The sequence below is a fragment of the Rhopalosiphum maidis genome, chromosome 4, assembly GCF_003676215.2.
Source record: "Rhopalosiphum maidis isolate BTI-1 chromosome 4, ASM367621v3, whole genome shotgun sequence".
Taxonomy (NCBI): domain Eukaryota; kingdom Metazoa; phylum Arthropoda; class Insecta; order Hemiptera; family Aphididae; genus Rhopalosiphum; species Rhopalosiphum maidis.
This window is the reverse complement of record NC_040880.1, coordinates 15,536,512-15,557,572: the sequence shown is the minus strand read 5'-3', so window position 1 is coordinate 15,557,572 and position 21,061 is coordinate 15,536,512. Positions and strand designations below refer to the sequence as shown.

The following is a 21,061-nucleotide window of genomic DNA, read 5'->3' as shown; positions in this document are numbered from 1 at the left end:
ATGATCAATGGTAATACATAGGTATCTTACAATAAATCAATATTTGTCATTACTCATTAATCATTATCATTTGCCTTATATTACAGTGCTTTTGCAATGTATTCATTAAATTGTCGAAATAATAATAAGTGATAAACTGATAACTGGTCTGATACCAGCTGGTTTGGTACGGTTAATATGTAAACATCGCACCAGTCACATACGGTGGCAAAATATGTTATTGTTAGTAATAATTTGTTACGCCTGGATGTTTGCTGATTTTAAACATATACACAGGACGCAGCATCAACAAATTAAGTAAGTAAATAATATAATCCACATTTTATATCATTGGCTTAATTTAATAATCTAATATAATCTAATACCTTGTCACATAGGTAGGATTTTTTTTTAATAAATAAGATAAATAGTTCAAGACGTTCAAGTCTAACCGTTGATAACGTTCGTGTACGAATTTTTAGTTTAATTTAGATTGGGTTTTTTTAGTTTCCATTTCACTGATTAATTCCAATAAGTATGTACAACAAATACCGATGGCACCATTGTTTTGAAATCTGTACAATATTGTCAATGTAATTATTATTGAAATACTCGTTTGCTGATAGGACTATGCAGCAGTTTCACATCAACAACTTTTTTCACTTATAATGCATTACTCAATGTTTTCCTACAAACAAGCGAATTCACTCAAATCGTCGTTATTATCTTTATATTTTTTTAATGGCACATGGTTTACTACGCTTTGATAGTACCACATTTTATAAGATATTTTTTTTCACATATTTCAATAATATTTGTAATAATTTATAATTAACGCATTTTATATTCTTTTATATTTGTTTATTATATTTTCGGACGTTGTTGTGGCCGAGGAAGGGTATTATTGCAATATAATAAGGTAATACAAAGCATAAATCTATAAATTAAAGCAACAAGCACCGGCCGGTGGTGGTATACTTTTTGTCGTTTCAGGCAAGGTGGGTAGCCGGGTGGGGGGTGGTGGTTCGGGGAGAGACGTCGTCGGGTCTCCCGTAGTGGCGGTCAACACACGAAACCACTGTGACCATAGGCGACTTTGGGCGGTAAAACTAACCACCGAAGACATTACGACCGTGACGGTTACGAACGAGTTTCGCGCCGAGACCGTACACAATACAACGACAAATAATGACGACTAACGACGACGCAACACAACAGCAACAACAGTAACAACAACAACAACAACAACAACAACAACAACAGCAATATTATAACACATCGATATATATAATTTATAATTTATATAATAATATATGGTAACTATAAAAATATTATATTGAGAATCCCTGCGCTAGCGTTAACGCGTTAGTAGCGACCATGTGTGTGTGTGTGTGTGTGTGTGTGTGTGTGTGTGTGTGTGTGTGTGCGTGCGTGAGCCGGCAAGCGCAGAGTATAGTTTTAATATATAATACGTGTGCGTGACGTGTACGTGTGTGTGTACGTGTGTGTGTATGTGTGTGCGGTGCGAGGCGCTTGTGCGTGTGCGCGCGCGGAGTGGCACGGCGCATTGCGAGCCTGGCGGCGGCGGCGCGGGGACTGCGGGCTGCGGGGGAGGTTATCCGCGTGTCGATTGGTCGGCTCCCTGCTCTGCCCCGTGTGGTATGCGGCCGACCGGACGACGAGTCGAGAAGTCCGCCGCGCGTGTTCGCATCGTCGACATTAGTGTACCGTCCGGTTCAAAAACACGTCCGTCGTCGCCGGCGCTCAGAGTACGCCAGTCCACGCACAACGCGCGCGGTTTTGCGCCAGACAGAATAATACGTAAACGTACACACACGCGCGCTCGCGCGCCAGCGACACGAGTGTTATAATAATAATAATAATATTTTAATAATACGCGACACGAGTGCGCGCCGTTAACAAGTGTCGGACGTAACGATATAAACGACGAACAAATAAATAAATAAGGTATATATTTTCTCGCGATGGTGGTTAAATAGGTAACCGTACGTTATTGTAGTCGTGATCCGCGGTCGAACGTCAGTCTCGAGTAAAAGAGACGCTGAACAGCCGGTTATATACCCATAAATAACAATAATAATATTGTAAAATATCATTATCGCGCCGGTTTTCGTCGTCGTGCGCCGTTCGTTTGCGTTTGCCGTCCGGTCGTGTCGTCTCCGGAATTTTGGATATCGTTTTGCGTCACTGCAGTGTCTTATCGTGTGATGGTGCGTTATCGGCGCGCGGACAAAGGTAGTGTTCCGGCGGCGCCGGCCGCCGTACGCCGGCCGCCGCGATAGGTGCGCCGATCCCGCAGTGATGACGATGTGCCGCCGGTAGGGTTGTCGCCAAGCATAATAATCGTAACAATTATAATAATATCATCACCGCCGACAACTGCGAGAGTACCGTCGATACCCGAGTGGTCGGCGTTCGTCTCCACAGCGAACCCCCTCCCCCAGAAACGAGCGTAGCGGTTACCGCCGCGCGAGCCGCCGAGGTGATGCCCCATGCGAGCGAAGACGGAGGCGCGGCCGGCGAGGACGCGTGCAGCTCGGACGAGCTGATCGTGTTCAAGGACGAGGACGGCGGCGAAGACGTAGTCAAGCGGTCTTCCGATAAAGTCACCGAGGAGAAGTCTGACCTGATCGACTTGTCAGAATCTGAGGTAAACATCGTCACCCCTCCGTATGATGTAGTATAAGTAGTAGTCATTGCCGCCCATTATTTTCTTAACCACCACCACTCGGTCGGGTTGCCGACCGTTGTGTCCATATTGCACGCGGGTAGCGCCGAAGCGGTAACCCACATACCCAACCCATTATCATAGTTATTATACTGTAGATGCGACATTATATTATAATAGTAATTATCGTTTAATGGTTTTGTTTGTTTTAATCCCGAGCTACAATTCAAATCCGAGACCTTGCAGCCCACCGAAATCGAACGCCGGCGTTAGTTAGACGATTGCCAAGATCTCCTAGATCGTTGTTTATCTTATCCGTGGCAAGTCCAATTACAATACGAGGGGTTGTTTCACGACGAACAGGTGAAAACAGGTGTAACACCAATACGCCATTGTTAAGCCCCTCTCGCCACCGTCCCGAAACCCGTGATTATAATAATAGCCCTCCGTTGAGTATACATACACACACGTACCTACGTTAACTAGGCGTAAAAAAATTCATATTCGATAATTTTATGTTTCCTTAGTGCTCTTTCTCTCCAACTCTTCCCCTTCTCACACGCACACATACACACATACGCCTCTCTGTCTTTCTCTCTCTGGTTCTTTCTTTTCTTCCTTCCTTTCTTTCTTTCTTTCGCGTCGTTTGCGTGAGGATTTATTTGTTTCCGTAGACGTTTTGCGCACCAGACCGAGACGCTGTTAATTACGGGGCCTGCGGGTATCGCGTTACCCATCGGCGTCGTAATGAATTCAATTAACTGTTCGGAATAATATAATATATGCCATGTATAAGCGCTCAAAAACACAAACACAAACACGTTCACCAACACCTAGACGCCCCGTCAATCATAAACACTTAATCAGGCGACAACTACCGACAAGGTCGTTACTAAAAATTTATTTTTAATAACCGGGCTCTCCGCGAACAAGGAAGACACGTGCAACTGCACACGTAATTATGTTGTACCGTGTACGCACAATGCACATTTAAATATCCTCGTCGCGGTTGATTTTTATACCCGTATTATATTCATACCTTTTCTTCTTTCGATCAATTAAAAACGTTGCTTATTATTTAGTGCTGTGTATATAAATTATTATTGTATAGGTACTATAATTTTATAATATACATGAGATTCGAATCGATGCTCATGTGCGTTAATAAATATATATGCCGCATATACTGTACATACTGCAACAACTGCAGGCTGTTCTTTCCCGACCAGCATGCGACATCCTGACATTCGGAGAAATATCAAATATCTGTGGTGTAATAATCTAAGGAATTATAAACCGTGTAATAAGCGAATTTTCTGAATATGATGGCGGTTATACTTTGCCGTGATTGTAACCCAACCACCCACGGCGGCACACGTAACTTGTAAAAAAAAGAAGAAATATGCACTAAACGCATCGTCGTACATAATGTTATATTATATTGCATACGTCTTATTATTAGGCCACCGCCGCCTAACACTCCCCCCGCGGAGTGTGCAGCGTGTGTGTAAATGCCGAAAATGTATTTATTTATATTTTTTCTCTGAAATTTCGATTTACTTTTGTGTGTTGTCGTTTTGATCACCGGGGACCCTTTGACACAATAGTAAACACAATAAAATGCGCACCTCCTGGGATTGAGAGATTCGTGGTGTGCCCTCTCGGTTCTTGTTTAATAATATTTTGTGCGGTCACAAAAAAAAAAGAGACGGGCGAAGAAGGTTTCAATACGTTTGTATTGAGAGAACACATAACATTATATAAAGAATGCCGGGGAAATATCAACCCTACAAGTGTTCGAAACCTGTTCCGTTTGTTGTGTGCACAGGGATTACGACGAGAAACGGACTCACGGTGTGTTTCGGTATTGTGTCCCGCTGTCAAGGAATTACTATAAATTATTATCGCAGGCGATCGTTTTCGGAATTGCACCACCCACACGAAAATTTGGAAGGGGGTCCGTGTATACACACACACACACACACACACACATATATATATATATGGGTATAAATAAGAATTTAATGAAAGGTTATTTCAGATGAAACAAAAAAAAAAAAAAACGAATAAAATAAATAACGATAAACCAACAATAGTTAAAATGGCGATATTTCGGGTGCGCGTTTTCGCCGTATTATAACAGTCTTTTACGACATTATTATGGTTGATGATCACGCTCTGTAAAATATATTTACCCATACCACGCATTATGTACATAATATAATAATGTAAAGTATATGGTTATAATATTATGTACACGAGTAACAATAACCGGTACCATTAGAAGTATTTGATGATTGATAGTAATTACGAGCACTTTTATAGATGATTGGCGCGAGCTACTTTAATTTACTCGGTGGTGGTAATGGCGTAATCTGGTTACGTTGCGTAATTCCAAGAATATGCCTATATATACCATGTCCGCAAGATGATGGACCACTACAGCTATAATACCATCGTCTCACCTCCTCCCTATGTACACTAAGAAAAAAAAGTATTAAATTCCTTTTTTGGATATAAAAACTATACGGGATAATGACCCTATAGTGCAAGACCTGCAATCGGGCACCTTTATATATTATATTATACTCCTGCTTATGGAAAACGTATATTCATAAGTCTCGTTTATAATATAATATTATTATTATACTAATTGAATGTAATATATTTTATAGAATTGCATAAGCTTTGGCGTAATGGAATTACGTATATGCGTATATCTATACGTGTATAGTAAGTTATAATATTAATAAAACATAAATTTTATTATACGCACTTATATCAATACGGAAGGAAGGGGTGGAAGAGTAACTCGCGCATGTTCACTATAAAATTGTTCGAAAAACATAAAACTATAGAGAACATGACCGGTTTAATTGGCGCCCAGGTATAAAATTGGATAACAATTGGCGCGGGGGCGCCACGGCCCATTGCATTTTAGCGTTATTAGGCGCCATCCCAGCATGATGAGGCTAAGCGCTCGTCCGTTTCACATTTAAATATATATATGTATATATATATATATACAGACATACCGTGTTATATTACCAAACTTAGGCGTATCATCGTCAGCTGTTACTTGTGTATACCTATATATAAGACACGCGTTATAGCGTATTGTATATTATATATATGTTATAAAATATAATTGTCGTTAGGCTATATTAGAGGTATATATAATACCTATGATGTGTGACTTAAACGCCGCCGGCTGACGTTAGTATATAATGGCGATTATGAGTGATAATATATTATGTATTATTTGTAGTTATTTTTAATCTCAAGAGATTACATGTACTTTAAAATTGTCTTAAGTCTGTATAAAAAATTGTTTTGTATAAATCGACGTTGTATCTACAATAATAATTGTTCATGTTTTTTTTTTCATTTCAGAAAGTCAGTTCAAACCATCGATGCTCTCCTGTAAAAAACAGCAGTTCTACTCCTGATCTCAACCGAAGTAAGTTCCCAATAGTTTTTGTTTTTATATAACACTTAGTACTTACGCATCTTACAATTACTTGATTTTTTTTTTTGGCTATTTGAGGATATTATCTGGATCGGATCATGTATCTATGAACTATAAAAATTTAATAATTATTTTATTTTACACCTTGGAGGCAAATAATACTGTAAATAAGAAATATTATAATAATGGTAGCTAACACATTATAAATTAATGTATAAGTTATATACTTATATGTTATGTAATAGTAAAACAATATCTAAAATTTATTAGTGCATAATTAATTTTAGTCGATTTATGTAACGACGATACCATAGTATAATTTTTTTTTAAATTTTATTAAATTTTAATAACATTTTGTTCAGAGCTCAAGAACGGCTGTAATTTTGATAATGGTGTTCAATGGAAAAAGGCTATTTGTTTCCAGAGTTAAACTATGATACATTAAAATATATGCGTAGTATTTTTATCCCATCGGTTTTCGATGGACTTTGTCGTAAAACAAACTTTTCTTCGCGCGTATTTAATAATAATTAGTGATCCGCCGCCGCCGTCGCCTTATTGTGTATATATAATAGTAGTTATACCGTATCGGTAATTAGGAGGTACCTGGACAGCCGCGAGCGACAACTATACCAGGCGCAATAGGTCCGGCACCTTATTTCTGTTCTCCGACCCACACGTTTCGATCCGGCGAGCGCGCGCACGCATAGTCTGACCGGATAACCGGTGTAAATTTACATTATTTTCCGATATTTACAAAGACCGTGCGTAATTTATCGCGGTACATTAACGAGACCGGTGCGTGTATAACAAACAATAAATTTAATAAACAAAACGACGCGTCATTCATTCGTGGAGAGGAAATAAAAAACCCGTACACATATAATATTATGTATATACGAGTGTATACAATACCCGCGCGCAGGGACCGGTCTGACAAAAACCAAAACGGCTTATTGCGCGGGGATTATGTATTTTAAACAAAAAAATTACACCACGTGGCGTGATCGTTGTTGTATGCGTATATTGTGTGTATTTAATTTTGAGCGAGAAAAAAATATCTACCCAAATCCCATTTCTCGCCGCACAGGTAACGCGCACATCGAACATGTGTTGAACACACTCGACGGGTGGCGGTTCTCGGAATCTGACCGAAAGAATGTCATTCTGGGTGGTGACGACGGTGGTGGGGTGGTTGCGGTGGCGGCGGCGATGTAGTAGTCGTGGTGGGGGTCGTTGACGCAAAAAAAAAAAAAAAATTATATATAATAATATAATACGTAATAATAATAATAATATATAAATCTCAAAACCCTCGCACTCTTTCGCGTTTCCTCTGCAGCGTTGTATAGTCTGCAGTATATTATGTGTACGACACGATATTATGTACAGTCACAGTCTTACGCCTTTCGTTCGTATATTACATATGTACATATATACTCCACATTTAAACAGCCGTATGCGACCTTGAACGTCGTATATTGTCCACCTAGGAGAAGCGCGCATAATGACAGAATAGCTAATAACAATAATAATAATAATAATAACAACAACAATAAAAGAATAAAAGAGGTGGTCGAACCGACGAGCACATTATAATAACCCGAGAGCTGACGACGTCGTAGCCGTAATAATTCTCCAGCGCGTGCATGCGTACTTATGTACGTGTGTTTGTATATGTATATATATATACGCGTAGGTATATACACATGCATATACATATACACGTACAGTATAATAAATACATATACATAGATATTATACAAGTATATATTATGAGCAATGTGAGGCACAGCCATAGTAGTCTCTCTCTGGGCAGGGCTCCGCGCACGGTCTCGGGGCGGGGTCCCGCAAGGCTTCCTAAACGAGGCTCGTTTTGTTTTTTGACACCGGACTCCCTCCCCGCGCCGCACGTTCTCCCCTAGCCGCAGAGCAGTAGGATCTTACGCTTTCTTCGCACCCCCTCCCAGCCCGCTCGCCTCCCGCACACCACCGTCGTAAACCTGGCGGCGACGGCGACGACGACGACGACGACGACGACGACGGATCTTTGTTAGCCGTGTATGAGTGTGTGCCAGTGCTATCTCTCAAGCGGTGCTCGTTAACCAAAACCGTACACGACTACTGCACGCGAGAGAGGAGAATCGCCGCCGCCGTAGTTGCGACGTTGCCGATGTGTTCGTGCGAGTGAGAGAGGAGAATCTTCGGAGATTTATTATATTATGCCGCACGCACGGTGGGTGACGCGCCGTGTATATCACATGGTCTCTCCCGACGACGACGTCACACGCCGCAGCACCAGAAGCAGCTTATTATGCATTTTATTATTATTATCATCATTATCATTATCATTATTACTATGTGAGACAGTCGTGTGAGTGTGCTTGCATGCGCGAACCGAAGATGACGGCTACGTCGAGGAGTTGAGTTTGGGCAAAAATCGTAAACACAATAATATAACATACTATAATATTTAGAAACTCGACCGAGCGGCTATCTTAAAAGGGTTTTTTCCTTGCGTGTCTAGTCGTCGACGGTCATAAAACTTCAACATATAATAATATAATATATTTATGTCGTCGTCGTCCGGTCTTTGCCGATCAGCATCACCGCGCGAACATTCAACATACGCAATAAAATTATATATAATATATTAAACGCTAATATTATGGCGTATTATAATAATGCACATTGCACATGGTGTACATACCATATACCTCCGCCACGATAAGTGGTTTTCCAAAATAACTTCTTTAGTTACATATTACGATTCAGTAGTCACGGCGACTTTACGACAAACTTAGAGGAAAGAAAAACAAAAACATACACCCGAATTGAAATGTCAAAGTGGACAACAGTTTTTATATTGTTAAATACCTATATGTATATACATATAATATGTATAATCTGTACCATCTATAATGATACAATTCGTTTTTCCTACATAACTTGTATTTTTACAATTTTTTTTCAAGTGTTTCAACTATAGGTATAGATAGATTTGGCGTGTTGTGTAATCATATTAATTTATATTTGATAGTTGATACGCTATTTTAATTAACATCTAATGTATTTGAACGGGTTAAATATTCTTGTGTACCTACATAATACATGTATAAGTAGTGATATATGTGTATATAGTTTATAGAAATTTAATTTCTTTTCCAGTTGCTGCTTTACTGCTTTAGATAACATATTTTAACTACTGACCATGGCGTCGCTTCTGAACATTATTATTTATTGTTTTAAATCACTGCGTAAATCGTGTTTCTTGGAAAAATATGGTTTATTATGTATGATGATTATATCAACCAGTCCGTGCTGTATGCATTTTAATATTTATCAATTGTTAAAAAAATTGGTCCTAAAACCATTTTAAGTCTGGGTAACAAATACATAATCTACGAATGAAAGAGTTTTATTTAAAAAAAAAAAACCTTGGTTGTCCGTGTTGCTACTACTAACGTTTTTTACGACTCATACAAAGTCCTATAATTTTATTTTATCATTTAAACATAGCGGCAAAGGTGAACCTGTAGCCGTTATCAGTCAATTACACCAATTAAAAGTCCTAAACCATCCAATGAACATCATATTATTTTCTGATTCAATCATAATATTATAATACTTCTCGCCTTCTCATAATATATATATGTATATTAAATATTTTGCAATATCAAGCTAATGCTCATATACACGTCATATTATATTGTTATCATTATTTTTAATATTAAATTATATTATTGTCGTGAATATAAGGTGTATTAATATAAAAAGTGATATAAAAAAAAAAATTATTCTATTTTTTCTTTTTTTTGTTTGGCCATGAAATTGATTTATTAATAATGATTTTTAATTTTTCTGTACACTATAATTGTATTTACGTTAAGTCGTAAAAAATGACCGCAACTAATATTTTGTGGACCCTTTCTGTATGGTAATATTTTATTTAGTTACTCGATCCATACTAATTTGAATATGGTGTTTTTAAATTTTATTCGGTTGTCGTTGTTTTTAGTACAGAAATCATTTTGTCACGTATCAGCAATAAATTAATATTAAGAAGAACATAAAATATTCCAAATACTATTTCTTTTTGTACATACATCAAAATACGTTTTTGTTTAATATTTCGATTATTTGAATAGGTTTAATGACAGTTGTATGTATTTATTATATGGTTATACTTTAGCTTAGTCAAGGATCACTTGATTCCCGCAAATAAAAGTGTAACTAAGCAGCCGTTAAAATTAAGTTTTTACCTAATAACTATTATAGTAACGTTAAAATTAATAAGCAACTCATATAATGAGGCGGTCACTTATTCAAATATAATATAGTTAACGGCTATTGTTAGCACTTCTTGTTTTTGGTGTTGACAGCATTCGCTGACTGAACCATATTTTTCTGTTTTTTAGAAAAATGATTAACTTACTATGTTCGTGTTAAACGCATAATCAACGCGTGCTGTTCAAACAAAGTAAAGTGTGTGCTCTCGTCGTACTCTTAATGATAATTTGGTTCATTACTTCACATGTATATTATACATGTATCTTATTACATTTTTTGATAATAGATATTTTCTTTTATTTGAGTGACTATAATCTTCAACCATAAAATATAATTTATTTTTAAATATTGTTATTTGTTGCTAAATTGCTATTATGAAATACAAACCGGAATATTGTATAAATACAAGACTTTTTTTTTGTTTTGTTAAGAGTATTTCTTCGTTTGTTAGACGTTAGTATTAAATAGCCTAAGAAAATACAATCTGTAAACTGAATAAGAAAAAAAATATAGTTTCTAGAGGCCTATCTTTTTTTTGATATTTATAATACTGCAATAAAATAACAAGGTCTTTTCAGCCAAAAATATAATTGGCTGTAAATAGTATATTCCTTATTGAATCCGCCAATATATCAGTTTTTAATATCTGCAGGGATGATCTTTATTTGCTGCAATCGATTAAAGATAATATTTATTTGTTACAGGTAAACCAGGCCCAACTCCCCACCCACCTGCTTTCAACATGGGCTATCTCGTTGCACCTTATCCATCGCCCTACACGAACGGCACCACGTCTGTGTCAATGGTAAGTTATAAAATTTTATAATTAACTTTATTGTAAGCGTAAACATTTTACAAATTGCTATATGTTTAAAAATTAAAATTAAAACGATTATATCTAATACTTACACTTGCATTAAAAATTAAAATTCTCAAATAATCTGTCATATTTCTGCGATTGATATAGTATGTAGATAGAAAGGTACCTGTCAATATTCAGATGGTCTATGTATTTTAAAGAAGGTTACAGACGTTTGATGCTTAGTCTTTTATCAATAAATCTTTGCGCCTTTTATTTCTTTTGTGGTTTGTTATGAATGTTATGGTAAGCAAACTATCGAAGAATTTTGATGAAATCGTTTACAAAGACATGGTCTAAATGTATTGTAAAAATTCACTGAACTGCGAAAATTATGTTGTATACCCTTAACCAGAAGTTTTTACTGAACTAGAGACCAATGAGATTCTTCGCTATGAAGTAAAAATATTTTACTGGCTTGATGAGAAGACTGATACGTATAAGTCTAATGCCAAGTAAATAATGATTTGAGATTTTTAAAAAAGACGTTTCTAAATTAATGATGTTGGTAGAAAATATCCTGAATTATTTATAATATACCAGATTCGATCATAATAATAATGTAAACTATTGACCATTTTACTAAAGTTCTTAAAAAGCTTAATAGAATACTGAAGCCAGGTGTTCATTTATCTTTGGTCGCATCGGGTCAGAGTAATAGTGTAGGTGTTATTATTATAAGTTTGAAATCAAAGATAGATCTAAACTGAGTTCGGTTTAATAAGTTTATTTAAAAAAGTTTTAAAGATACGCATACAAATGATTAAATATTTTGAACATTTATAACAACATAAACATATTATAGTAAAACTAAATAAAATTAACTTAATATATTAGTAATTTTGAATTAATACTAAATTATCCGAAGATACAAATTCATTTAATAAAAAAATAAAAATATGTGTAGGTAGTCATATAATTGAATCATATTCTTTATTCATTTATGGTTTTCGTTCTGTAAATTATTGGAGGAAAATTGCAGCCGTATCGAGATGTATAAAATGTTATTTTACAAATTTTGAATAAATAAATACAATAGGTTTGTTTTTTTGATCGGAAATACTTTTATGTATTTTATATTACATTAAAATTTATGTTAGGTATATGTATACTTATTATTGTAACATAAACATTTTTTATCGGGAAAACGATTAAAAATAACATGTAATGTTGTATGACCAATAACAATCGTATAAAGTTTTAAAGAACAAGATATTGAATTTCTTTGGCCAAAAAAACAAACAGTTCCTATAGGTATGACACTACATTACGATTTGAGATATACAATGATTTATTTACATAATATATTAGACATAGGTTTTTCGTATACGCGTATAATAAATCGACGTATGGCGTACGGTAGTTGAATCTTGAAGAATATAAATATTTATTCGAGTTTCGAAACATCCGAAGACGAGTAACTACAATTGTTTACATCGCGCCCGCGTTATAAAATTAACGTTTCGTGTAAACCTAGCTGCGTGTCGTGGCGACGGTCGTCAGATAAAAAAAAGATATATCACATTTTGTCGATACGTTTTGCCTTTCGACAAAGGCAAACACGACGTCGCGCTGCTGTTATGCCTAATACGTATAATAATAATATGTCTCTGCTTTAAGTCGCGTCGCGCGCTGTCTGCGGAATTGTTCACACTTGTATCGACGACGTGTGCGTAGTTAAGTGTAAAACTGTAAACACTATTACTACTACTAATACTAATACTACTTGTACTAGTACTACTACTACTACTACTACTAATGTAGTTATAGTAGTATTACTACCGCACTGCCGCTATAATAATAATAATAATATAGCGAGCGATAGGCGACGACGACGACGACGACAGTTAATTCGCGTCAAATATAATAACACCGTCTGTGGACGTGTGTTCTTCGGAATCATTAAAAATTACAATAATTATATTTAACGAGAACGGCGGTAATTTTATTTAAACCGGCGGCGGCGGCAACAGCAGCACGGCGGCGGCGGCGGCGGTTGAAACAACAACGGCGTCGTAGCCGTCGTCGTCGGCGGGTCAACGCGTGTAGGTGTGTGCGTATGTTATCGTGTGCGTGTGTGTGCGCTCAGCGCGCGCGCCCGAGTCTGGTTAATGCGGTTACGACGGACGCGTTCGGTATCGCGGGCTACAAACAAGGCGGGTAATTTGCCGATGACAAGGGGCCACCGGTGACGGGCGGGGCGGCGGCTTCGGCGGCGCTTGACACACACACGCGCGCGGGCGCGTTGCCGCCGCTGCCGCAAGCGCTCCCACCACGATAGCCGCCGCCGCCGTCGTCGTCCCGCGCGTAGTGTCGTATAGGTCGAAAACTGGTTTGCCTGCCGCCGTCGGCCGTTCGTATCAATGCGAGTCGTGTGTGAGAGTGTGTGTGGTGGCGGTGTTGGTAGTGGTGCGCCGGGGTGGACGACACTGGTTTTTCGGATCGGACCGACGGACTGGACGCGCGCGCGCGCGAGGTGTGGCATACCTGTTGAGAGAGAACGCGCGCGCCGTGTACGACGACGACGCGGCGGCGGCGGCATTAGGAGCTCTAGGTATATAGCCTTGAAGAAGAACAACCGCCACGGCGCGCCGGCCACTTACTATACGGCCATTGTGTGTGCGTGTGCGTACGTGTGGACGGTGTTGCCGGACTTCCGACAACCGGAGGAGCCCCGGCTCTAACCATGTTACTCGCGCGCGCGCGCGCGTACACACATATACACACGGCGTACACGTTCGGCCTAGCGCGTACTCCGCACCTCGTTGCCTGTAATCGGACGTGATTGACCCGAACTCGAGCTCTCTTCTCTCGGTCCGTCCGTCCGTACGCTATTATAATATTAACAACCGAGTAAATCGCCGCCGCCGCCGCCGCCGCCGCCGCCACCACCGCCGCCCGTCGCTCTACGCGGTGTCTAGTCGTCGTTACGAAACGCACGCGGCGTGAGAACGATTATATTATACACAATATATTATAATGTATACATATGTGTGTATGATATACGTACGATACGTGGTGGTGTACGAGACGGTCGGCGGAATAATAATAATAATAAATTACGGACGGACGAGATTTGTTGTGTTGTTTTCGATTTTTTGTCCCCGTCTACCGCGCGCGTTTTTTACGCGGCACGGGAGGGACCGGTCAGTCCACTCGTGAGCCGAATTTTTCGTCCTGTTTCGACGGGACAATACCGTGTCGCGATCGTATGCATGTCTCGTGGCACATGCGACACACGAGATTTCAATTTTTTTTTTATTTTTTAGAAGTGCTTAGTACCAAATTTGTTTGTGGGCAATTTCAAAATCAATTTTACCATCATCAGATCACAATATACCGGTGATGTTGTCATAGCACCACTGTACAAGTATATACCGGTAGTGTACATGTATAGACGACGAGATTTGAAACGTAGACCAGGAATGCAATTTTCACACTATATTTTTCTTTTGACATTTTGTTGGCGACTTTTTTTGACTGCCAGCTTAAACTATGAGTATGACGATTAAAGGATTAAGACTTAAATGCATTGCACGGTTATTGTTTTATTATTGTTTACCTTTTATAACATAACATAATATATTCATAGGTATATTATAATTTACTGATTACCGTTAAACATATTTTTCTTTTCGTTGTTAAGGAAATACTGATTCAATATCAGTTTTACAATATAGACATACATGTAAGCACATTAATAGTATAATTGGTGGGACGGAAGGTGTTTACAAAAAAAAAAAAAAAAATAGGCACACTAAAAAATGCATATAATTTACCCACTTTCTTGATGTGTTTGCTCACAGGATCCCGAAGACGCGTCGATCTTGTCGGTTATGAATGTTTTGGTCAAAAAATGTCCGTGTAGTATTTTATGATAAACGGTATGATACCTATTTATTATCGTGTCGGGGAAAAAAATAACCCAGTCATTTTTTTCTTTTCTTTCGTTCAAAACGTCTCTAAGCGGGCACACGATGACTGTTAGTTTTCGAAGTATAATAATAATAATAATAATAATAATATAGCATAATATAACAATATGTGCTTTGGAATTCGATACGTATATATTATATAGAATGAAATAAAATTATATTAATGGTTTTTTTCTTATATAACATAACATAAAACCGGGTGGTTGTTCGACCGTTATTATTCAAACAATCTGTTATTGAAAAATATTAGTAATGCTTTAGTCATAATATAATTGACCGTGTAACCAAAATTAAGGAAACAATATTTAAGTATTTAAATTCATAAATAGATATAGACTAAGAACAATATGTATAATTGTTGTGATAAAATTAGTACAGTAGGATTTTTTTTTATTAGACAGTGTGAAGTTTATTAAAATTGTCCATCGGTTCATAAATAGCTATTAAGAATAACTATTATTTGCGTCCTAACTTCGTAGAGTTATTTTTTTAACGATGATAGGTAGAGACGATCAAGAGTGATAGAAATGTGTTAAGATAATAAATAATATTATTTATCTATGTAAATTTGACTAGGTATATGATATATATTATGAAGTAATATATCATAGGTTACTGTCTGCCATAAAGTTACTTTAATGAATAATAATAATTCGCTTAGGTATAATAATACTTCCTGTCTGTGGAGACAATTCAGTGTCGGAGGTTGCCGTTAGTAAAAAATTATTTTTTTTTGTTATGAAATTCAAAAAGTTCTGTCAACCTATTTACCTTGAAAAATACTCGTTATACACATGGTAAATATTTAAATATATTTTTTTTATTACTGTCTTATGTTAAGTAGTATAGTCTGTGGAATAGTAAAAACCCAACTATCCTTTAAATATATTTACCTAAATACTATTGAGTAACGACAAATATTTTTTTTTAGATTAAATTAATTTAGATTATGTTTTTTTTTTAATTTACTATAATGCTTTTGTGTATATTATATAACGATATAAAATTATACACAACGATTTAAATGTATGTCCAATATGAATAATGGTGGCTATTTTCCGTTTATCATAAGTTATAATCTAGGCAGCACCGAGTAGATCGGAGTAAATACAAATTATGCTGAATACGTATAAGTTATAGTACTAGGTTGTAGTCTGTTATTATATTAGCCATAACATATTTTTTTTTATTTCATGATACAAACTATTCTAAATCTCAAAATCATATTTACTGTATTTGTGTTACAATTTTAATCAGCTTATAGTACCTAGTTGTATAGTACTATACCAGTATAGTACTGTTGATTTTTTTTAAGAGTTAATACTAACGTGTTTTTAGATGAAATTAAAATAATCTCATTGATTGATTATATATTAGGTACTAGCAATCTATCATCAATACGTAGATATTTGGTGTAGACATTTTAAATTTTAATACCAAACTGTCGAATTTTCATAGATAATAGATTCATTACTATATTTAATATTTAAAAAATAAAATTGTTTTGCATTTATGTGTAATAATTGTTTTAGAACAACTTTACATTTAAATAAGTTTCACAAATCCTATTATAAACCGATCTTCGTTTTACAAAGTATATACAGTGTTTTACAATATTTTACTGACTTGCATGGAGATAAGAGAAACGAGACGAACATCCTACACCCTAGGTGCTTACTTATTATGACTCATGAGTATAATAACTCCAAAATAAAAAAAATATATTTAGGAAATTATAAAAAGTTATTTAGCTATAAAATGAAAAAAAAATTCCCCAACAATAAATCGTTATCTTGATCACATATTGATAGGTATAATACTCTGTAATTATTATAATATTATCCACACAATATTCGATTAATGTGTTTGCTTTGAAACGCTGATTATACGGCGCTCGAAGCGAACAAAAAATTCATACAATTTTTCTTGTGCACACGATGAATGAAAGACCGTCGATTTTTTAACTACAGTACGAAAATAACACTGCTTCCCAAGTAGTTTTTCGACAACAAGAAAAAAAATAATGAAACCAACCTATTGAATGGCTATCGACATCATGCGAAAACTACTAGACGCCCAGCGGCTGTATACACCGCCTATATATGCCTTTTTATAATTATTATTATACTTGTTGAAGATTGGTCCGGAGTCCGGACCTATAACCAGTTTCGTCACAGCTGTCAATGTTATTCAAACACTATTATAAATATAAAATTTGCGGCGGCCGTTTAAAATGTTGTTTAGTCATTTTGGAGATGTTTATGACGTTGACCTTCACCATATGCCTTGCACACCCCTTTAAAGGATATCCTTTTTTCAAAATAAAACGCACATATTTTTCTGTTCAGATGTCAACACCCCATATTAAATTATAACCTATAAATTCTGTACTGAAAATTTTTTATTAAATATACTAAAATATTGAATTTGTAGTTCAATGAAATAAAGCAATGAATATTGCTTATTAATCAAAGTAAGTACTTACATTTATGTTGAATAAGCAAATAATATAAAATAATTAAGTTATATAAAAATGGTTTTTTCGATTTTCATTATAATGTTTAAACTTGAAAGTGTATTTGTACAACTTAAAACAAACCCTAAAATATTTCAAATAAATGTTTACCAACGTTCTCGGTTTTACTTGTAGAATGTCAAAATGTTTGTTATTTATTTTATAATAACGAATAACGAAGATTCTTTGTGGGGCGCGCAGGAGAATTCTAGTAGGGGTAACTCTATATCGACTTACTATAATATACTACAGGAAATTATTTATTTTCAAGTTTTTCATAGTTTAACATACATAATATATATAAAAATGTATATTTTATATTTTTATTTTAATTCTGTCGCAATTAATGATTATAATAATATATTTGTAAATAAATCGAAAAATTAAAGAATGTAGAATTGTTCGCAGGATGTGCAGCTGTGTTAGTGTAAACTGACCGTTAGCAATAAAAAAATATACATAAACATATATTTTAAATGTAAAAATTACAAATCATTGAGTTTTTGTTTTCATTTCTAACATATATAGAAAATGCACATTTAGAAGGCAAATAGAGACAGGTGTTTTAAGGGTTTAGATCTAATAAAAATGTATGTTGGCGAATGCCATCTGTAATGTTAATATTTTAATATTTCTTAAATTTAAACTCAATATAGGTATAGATAATTTCCAAATAAAGAAATTGTTTCTAAATCATTTAATATAAAAACGATAAGCTAACGTTGCACATTGCTTCCTGTCGTTGTATATAACGACAAAGAGCTTCGTTTATTGTGTACAAAACGATAACATACTGATAAACGGGAACAAATATAATTTTTTTTTAAAGTATATGGAGAACAATTCAAATCTCGTCGTAAAAACAGCACGCAAAAAAAGGGTGTAAAAAAGAGAAAAGTGTCTTATTACCAATTTTTCTAGGGCCGTACTCGGATGCAGAACAAAAGCCGTAAGATTCGCTTTAGGCAGTTTTAATTATTATTCACAGAAAAATAGAATGGAAACTCTTCTTTATTGGCTCGAAAAATTCCACATAGTATTGTTGTTTTTCATTTCCCATCGTTTTTGCCCCCTCCCCCATCCTTCGACCCTTGGGGTCTGTTCACTGTTCTTTTAAACAGGATACTGCTTTCCTGTCGTCCATTGGCCGTCGGGGCTGTTTCTGGATTAAAGCATCCCCTTGTCCTGTCTAGCCATTATATAATATACCGCATATACATCATATATAATACACATAATGCATGGGTATAGTGCATTTTCAATGGTTCCCAAACTGCCTTGCCAATGCTATTTTGCACATCACTTTTAATTTGTATTCCTTTTATCTTTTTTGTTCATTTCGTAAATCAACAATCGACATCGAATTTCCTTTCTAATTTTTGGTTTCTCACTTATCAGCGCCTATGTCATAATATTGATAATTGATAAGCACCTGCAACGGTCTCGAATTACCGAGGGTGAGGATCCGGTTTTATATTTCAATATATTATGCGCTTAAATAAATTATTTTGTTATTACGGGAGACGGGAATATGTTTACAAATAGATCAATCTCGATTGTTTGTTATGAGTTATTACTTATGATCATAATATTATCTGTGATTTGTAATGCACTCATGACATACATTTAATGTTTACAACATTTCACTATTTTACGACTATAATATACCTATCCCGGCTATCCCTCAGATCGTGTCAACATTTTTTTTTTACCGATTAGAGGGCATGCATTTTAAGTGTTTTTGATCAGCAATCACGTATTGACATACCAATTTAAAATTGTACTCACGTATATTATCGGGTCGTTAGTCGGCCATCATATCCGTCATGTATCACAATCGACACCAAAGTAACAATTATTTCCGATAAAATTGCCTGACAATAATTTGAATGAAACATAAGAAGAACTTTTTAACTTTTACACTATAACTTTTCATTTGCTATTTTAATTTATTTTTCTTCTTTTACTTTTTTGAAAATTTATTTTTGCAGATAATATTTGTAATAATTTATAAAAAAAAATGACCAATTAGATACTTTTTTAATAATTTAAACAAATTGATTTAATATAAATTATTATTATATATATTGCCTATTCTTAAATATGTGTATAATGTGTATTATAGGTAACTTATTTCAAGAGTAGCTTAGTGCTGGGTGACAGCGTATCCAGTGTCCATGACATGGTATTATTCATTTTTCGTGTTATTGCGTGTAGATGTTATATTTTAAAATATAATTCTTCTTTAAAAAATATTACTTTAAACGTCATGCAATGTATATAAATTTATTATGTACCTATTGTACCTACTATTAGGGTTCCATTGGCCTTACATTGTCCCCATATATACTATACTTATTAAGTATTCACATAAAAACAAGGAATGCATTGTATCAATAACGTTGTCTATTATATTATAATTTATGAGTATAATAGCAGAGAAAAAACTTGAATATACGTACATATTATTATACATATAAATATGTTTATACTCGTTGATAAGTAATCTCTTAAGAATCAATTTAGTGATTTGAATTATCATCAAAAATATTGAAGTATAAACCTTGCGATTGTCTCGAGCCTATTATATTTTCAATATTTATGCAGAAATAATAACCAAGTAAAATACGCGTTGATTAATAATAGGTACAAATATTTAAGTATAATCAAATTTAATTTTTAAAATTAAATTGCAAGCATTATGATATGTTATACTTAAATAAACAAACCTATTTAAAAATTATATTATAAAAGATGTCTAGACTATGAATTACTTTTTAAGACCTTAAAAAAGTAAATTCAATATTCTAATAATAAAAATGATCATGCTATAAAATATAACACAGTAATATAACAAGTATTCCAACATGTTGTTATTTCTGATTATATATGTTTGTAGTTTGTATTTCGGTTTATACTGTGTATGTTTATTGTGTGTTTTGGAGTGGTCGGTTCGGTCAATATATCTTCAGGGTTGTTTTTCTATTTAAGGGTATGTACAACCTCTTTCTGATGGGATTTTAGTATTTGCTCTTTGGTCCTTATACATCCTTCAAGGCTATTTTGATATTCCCTACATTTCCCACGTAAACGTAACTTATGTATGTTTTTATTCAAACGCAAATTATATATGTATAATTTATATAAACATAGTATGATATTAAAATATTATGTAATAACATACTGCTTATAATTTTAATGTTAAATCGAAATTGTTAGTATGATAATAGTTGATAATTTATTTATAGGTACAGCTTATAGTTTGTAACTATGTCATAATATTAATAATGTGAATTTTTTTTTATCTTTTAAAATATTAAACATT

At 35.0% G+C, this 21,061-nt stretch overlaps 1 protein-coding gene across 1 annotated transcript in view; it reads left to right on the top strand.

The window, feature by feature from the left end:
* Positions 1-1,660: 1,660 nt before the first annotated feature.
* LOC113550243 (protein pangolin, isoforms A/H/I/S) overlaps positions 1,661-21,061 on the top strand; it is a 53,091-nt gene continuing 33,690 nt past the window's right edge. Inside the window, exons 1-3 of the mRNA XM_026951971.1 lie at positions 1,661-2,650; positions 6,062-6,128; positions 11,132-11,232. Of these exons, the coding sequence (XP_026807772.1) occupies positions 2,486-2,650; positions 6,062-6,128; positions 11,132-11,232 (333 nt within the window). The 5' untranslated portion in view covers positions 1,661-2,485. The remainder of the gene's footprint in view (positions 2,651-6,061; positions 6,129-11,131; positions 11,233-21,061) is intronic.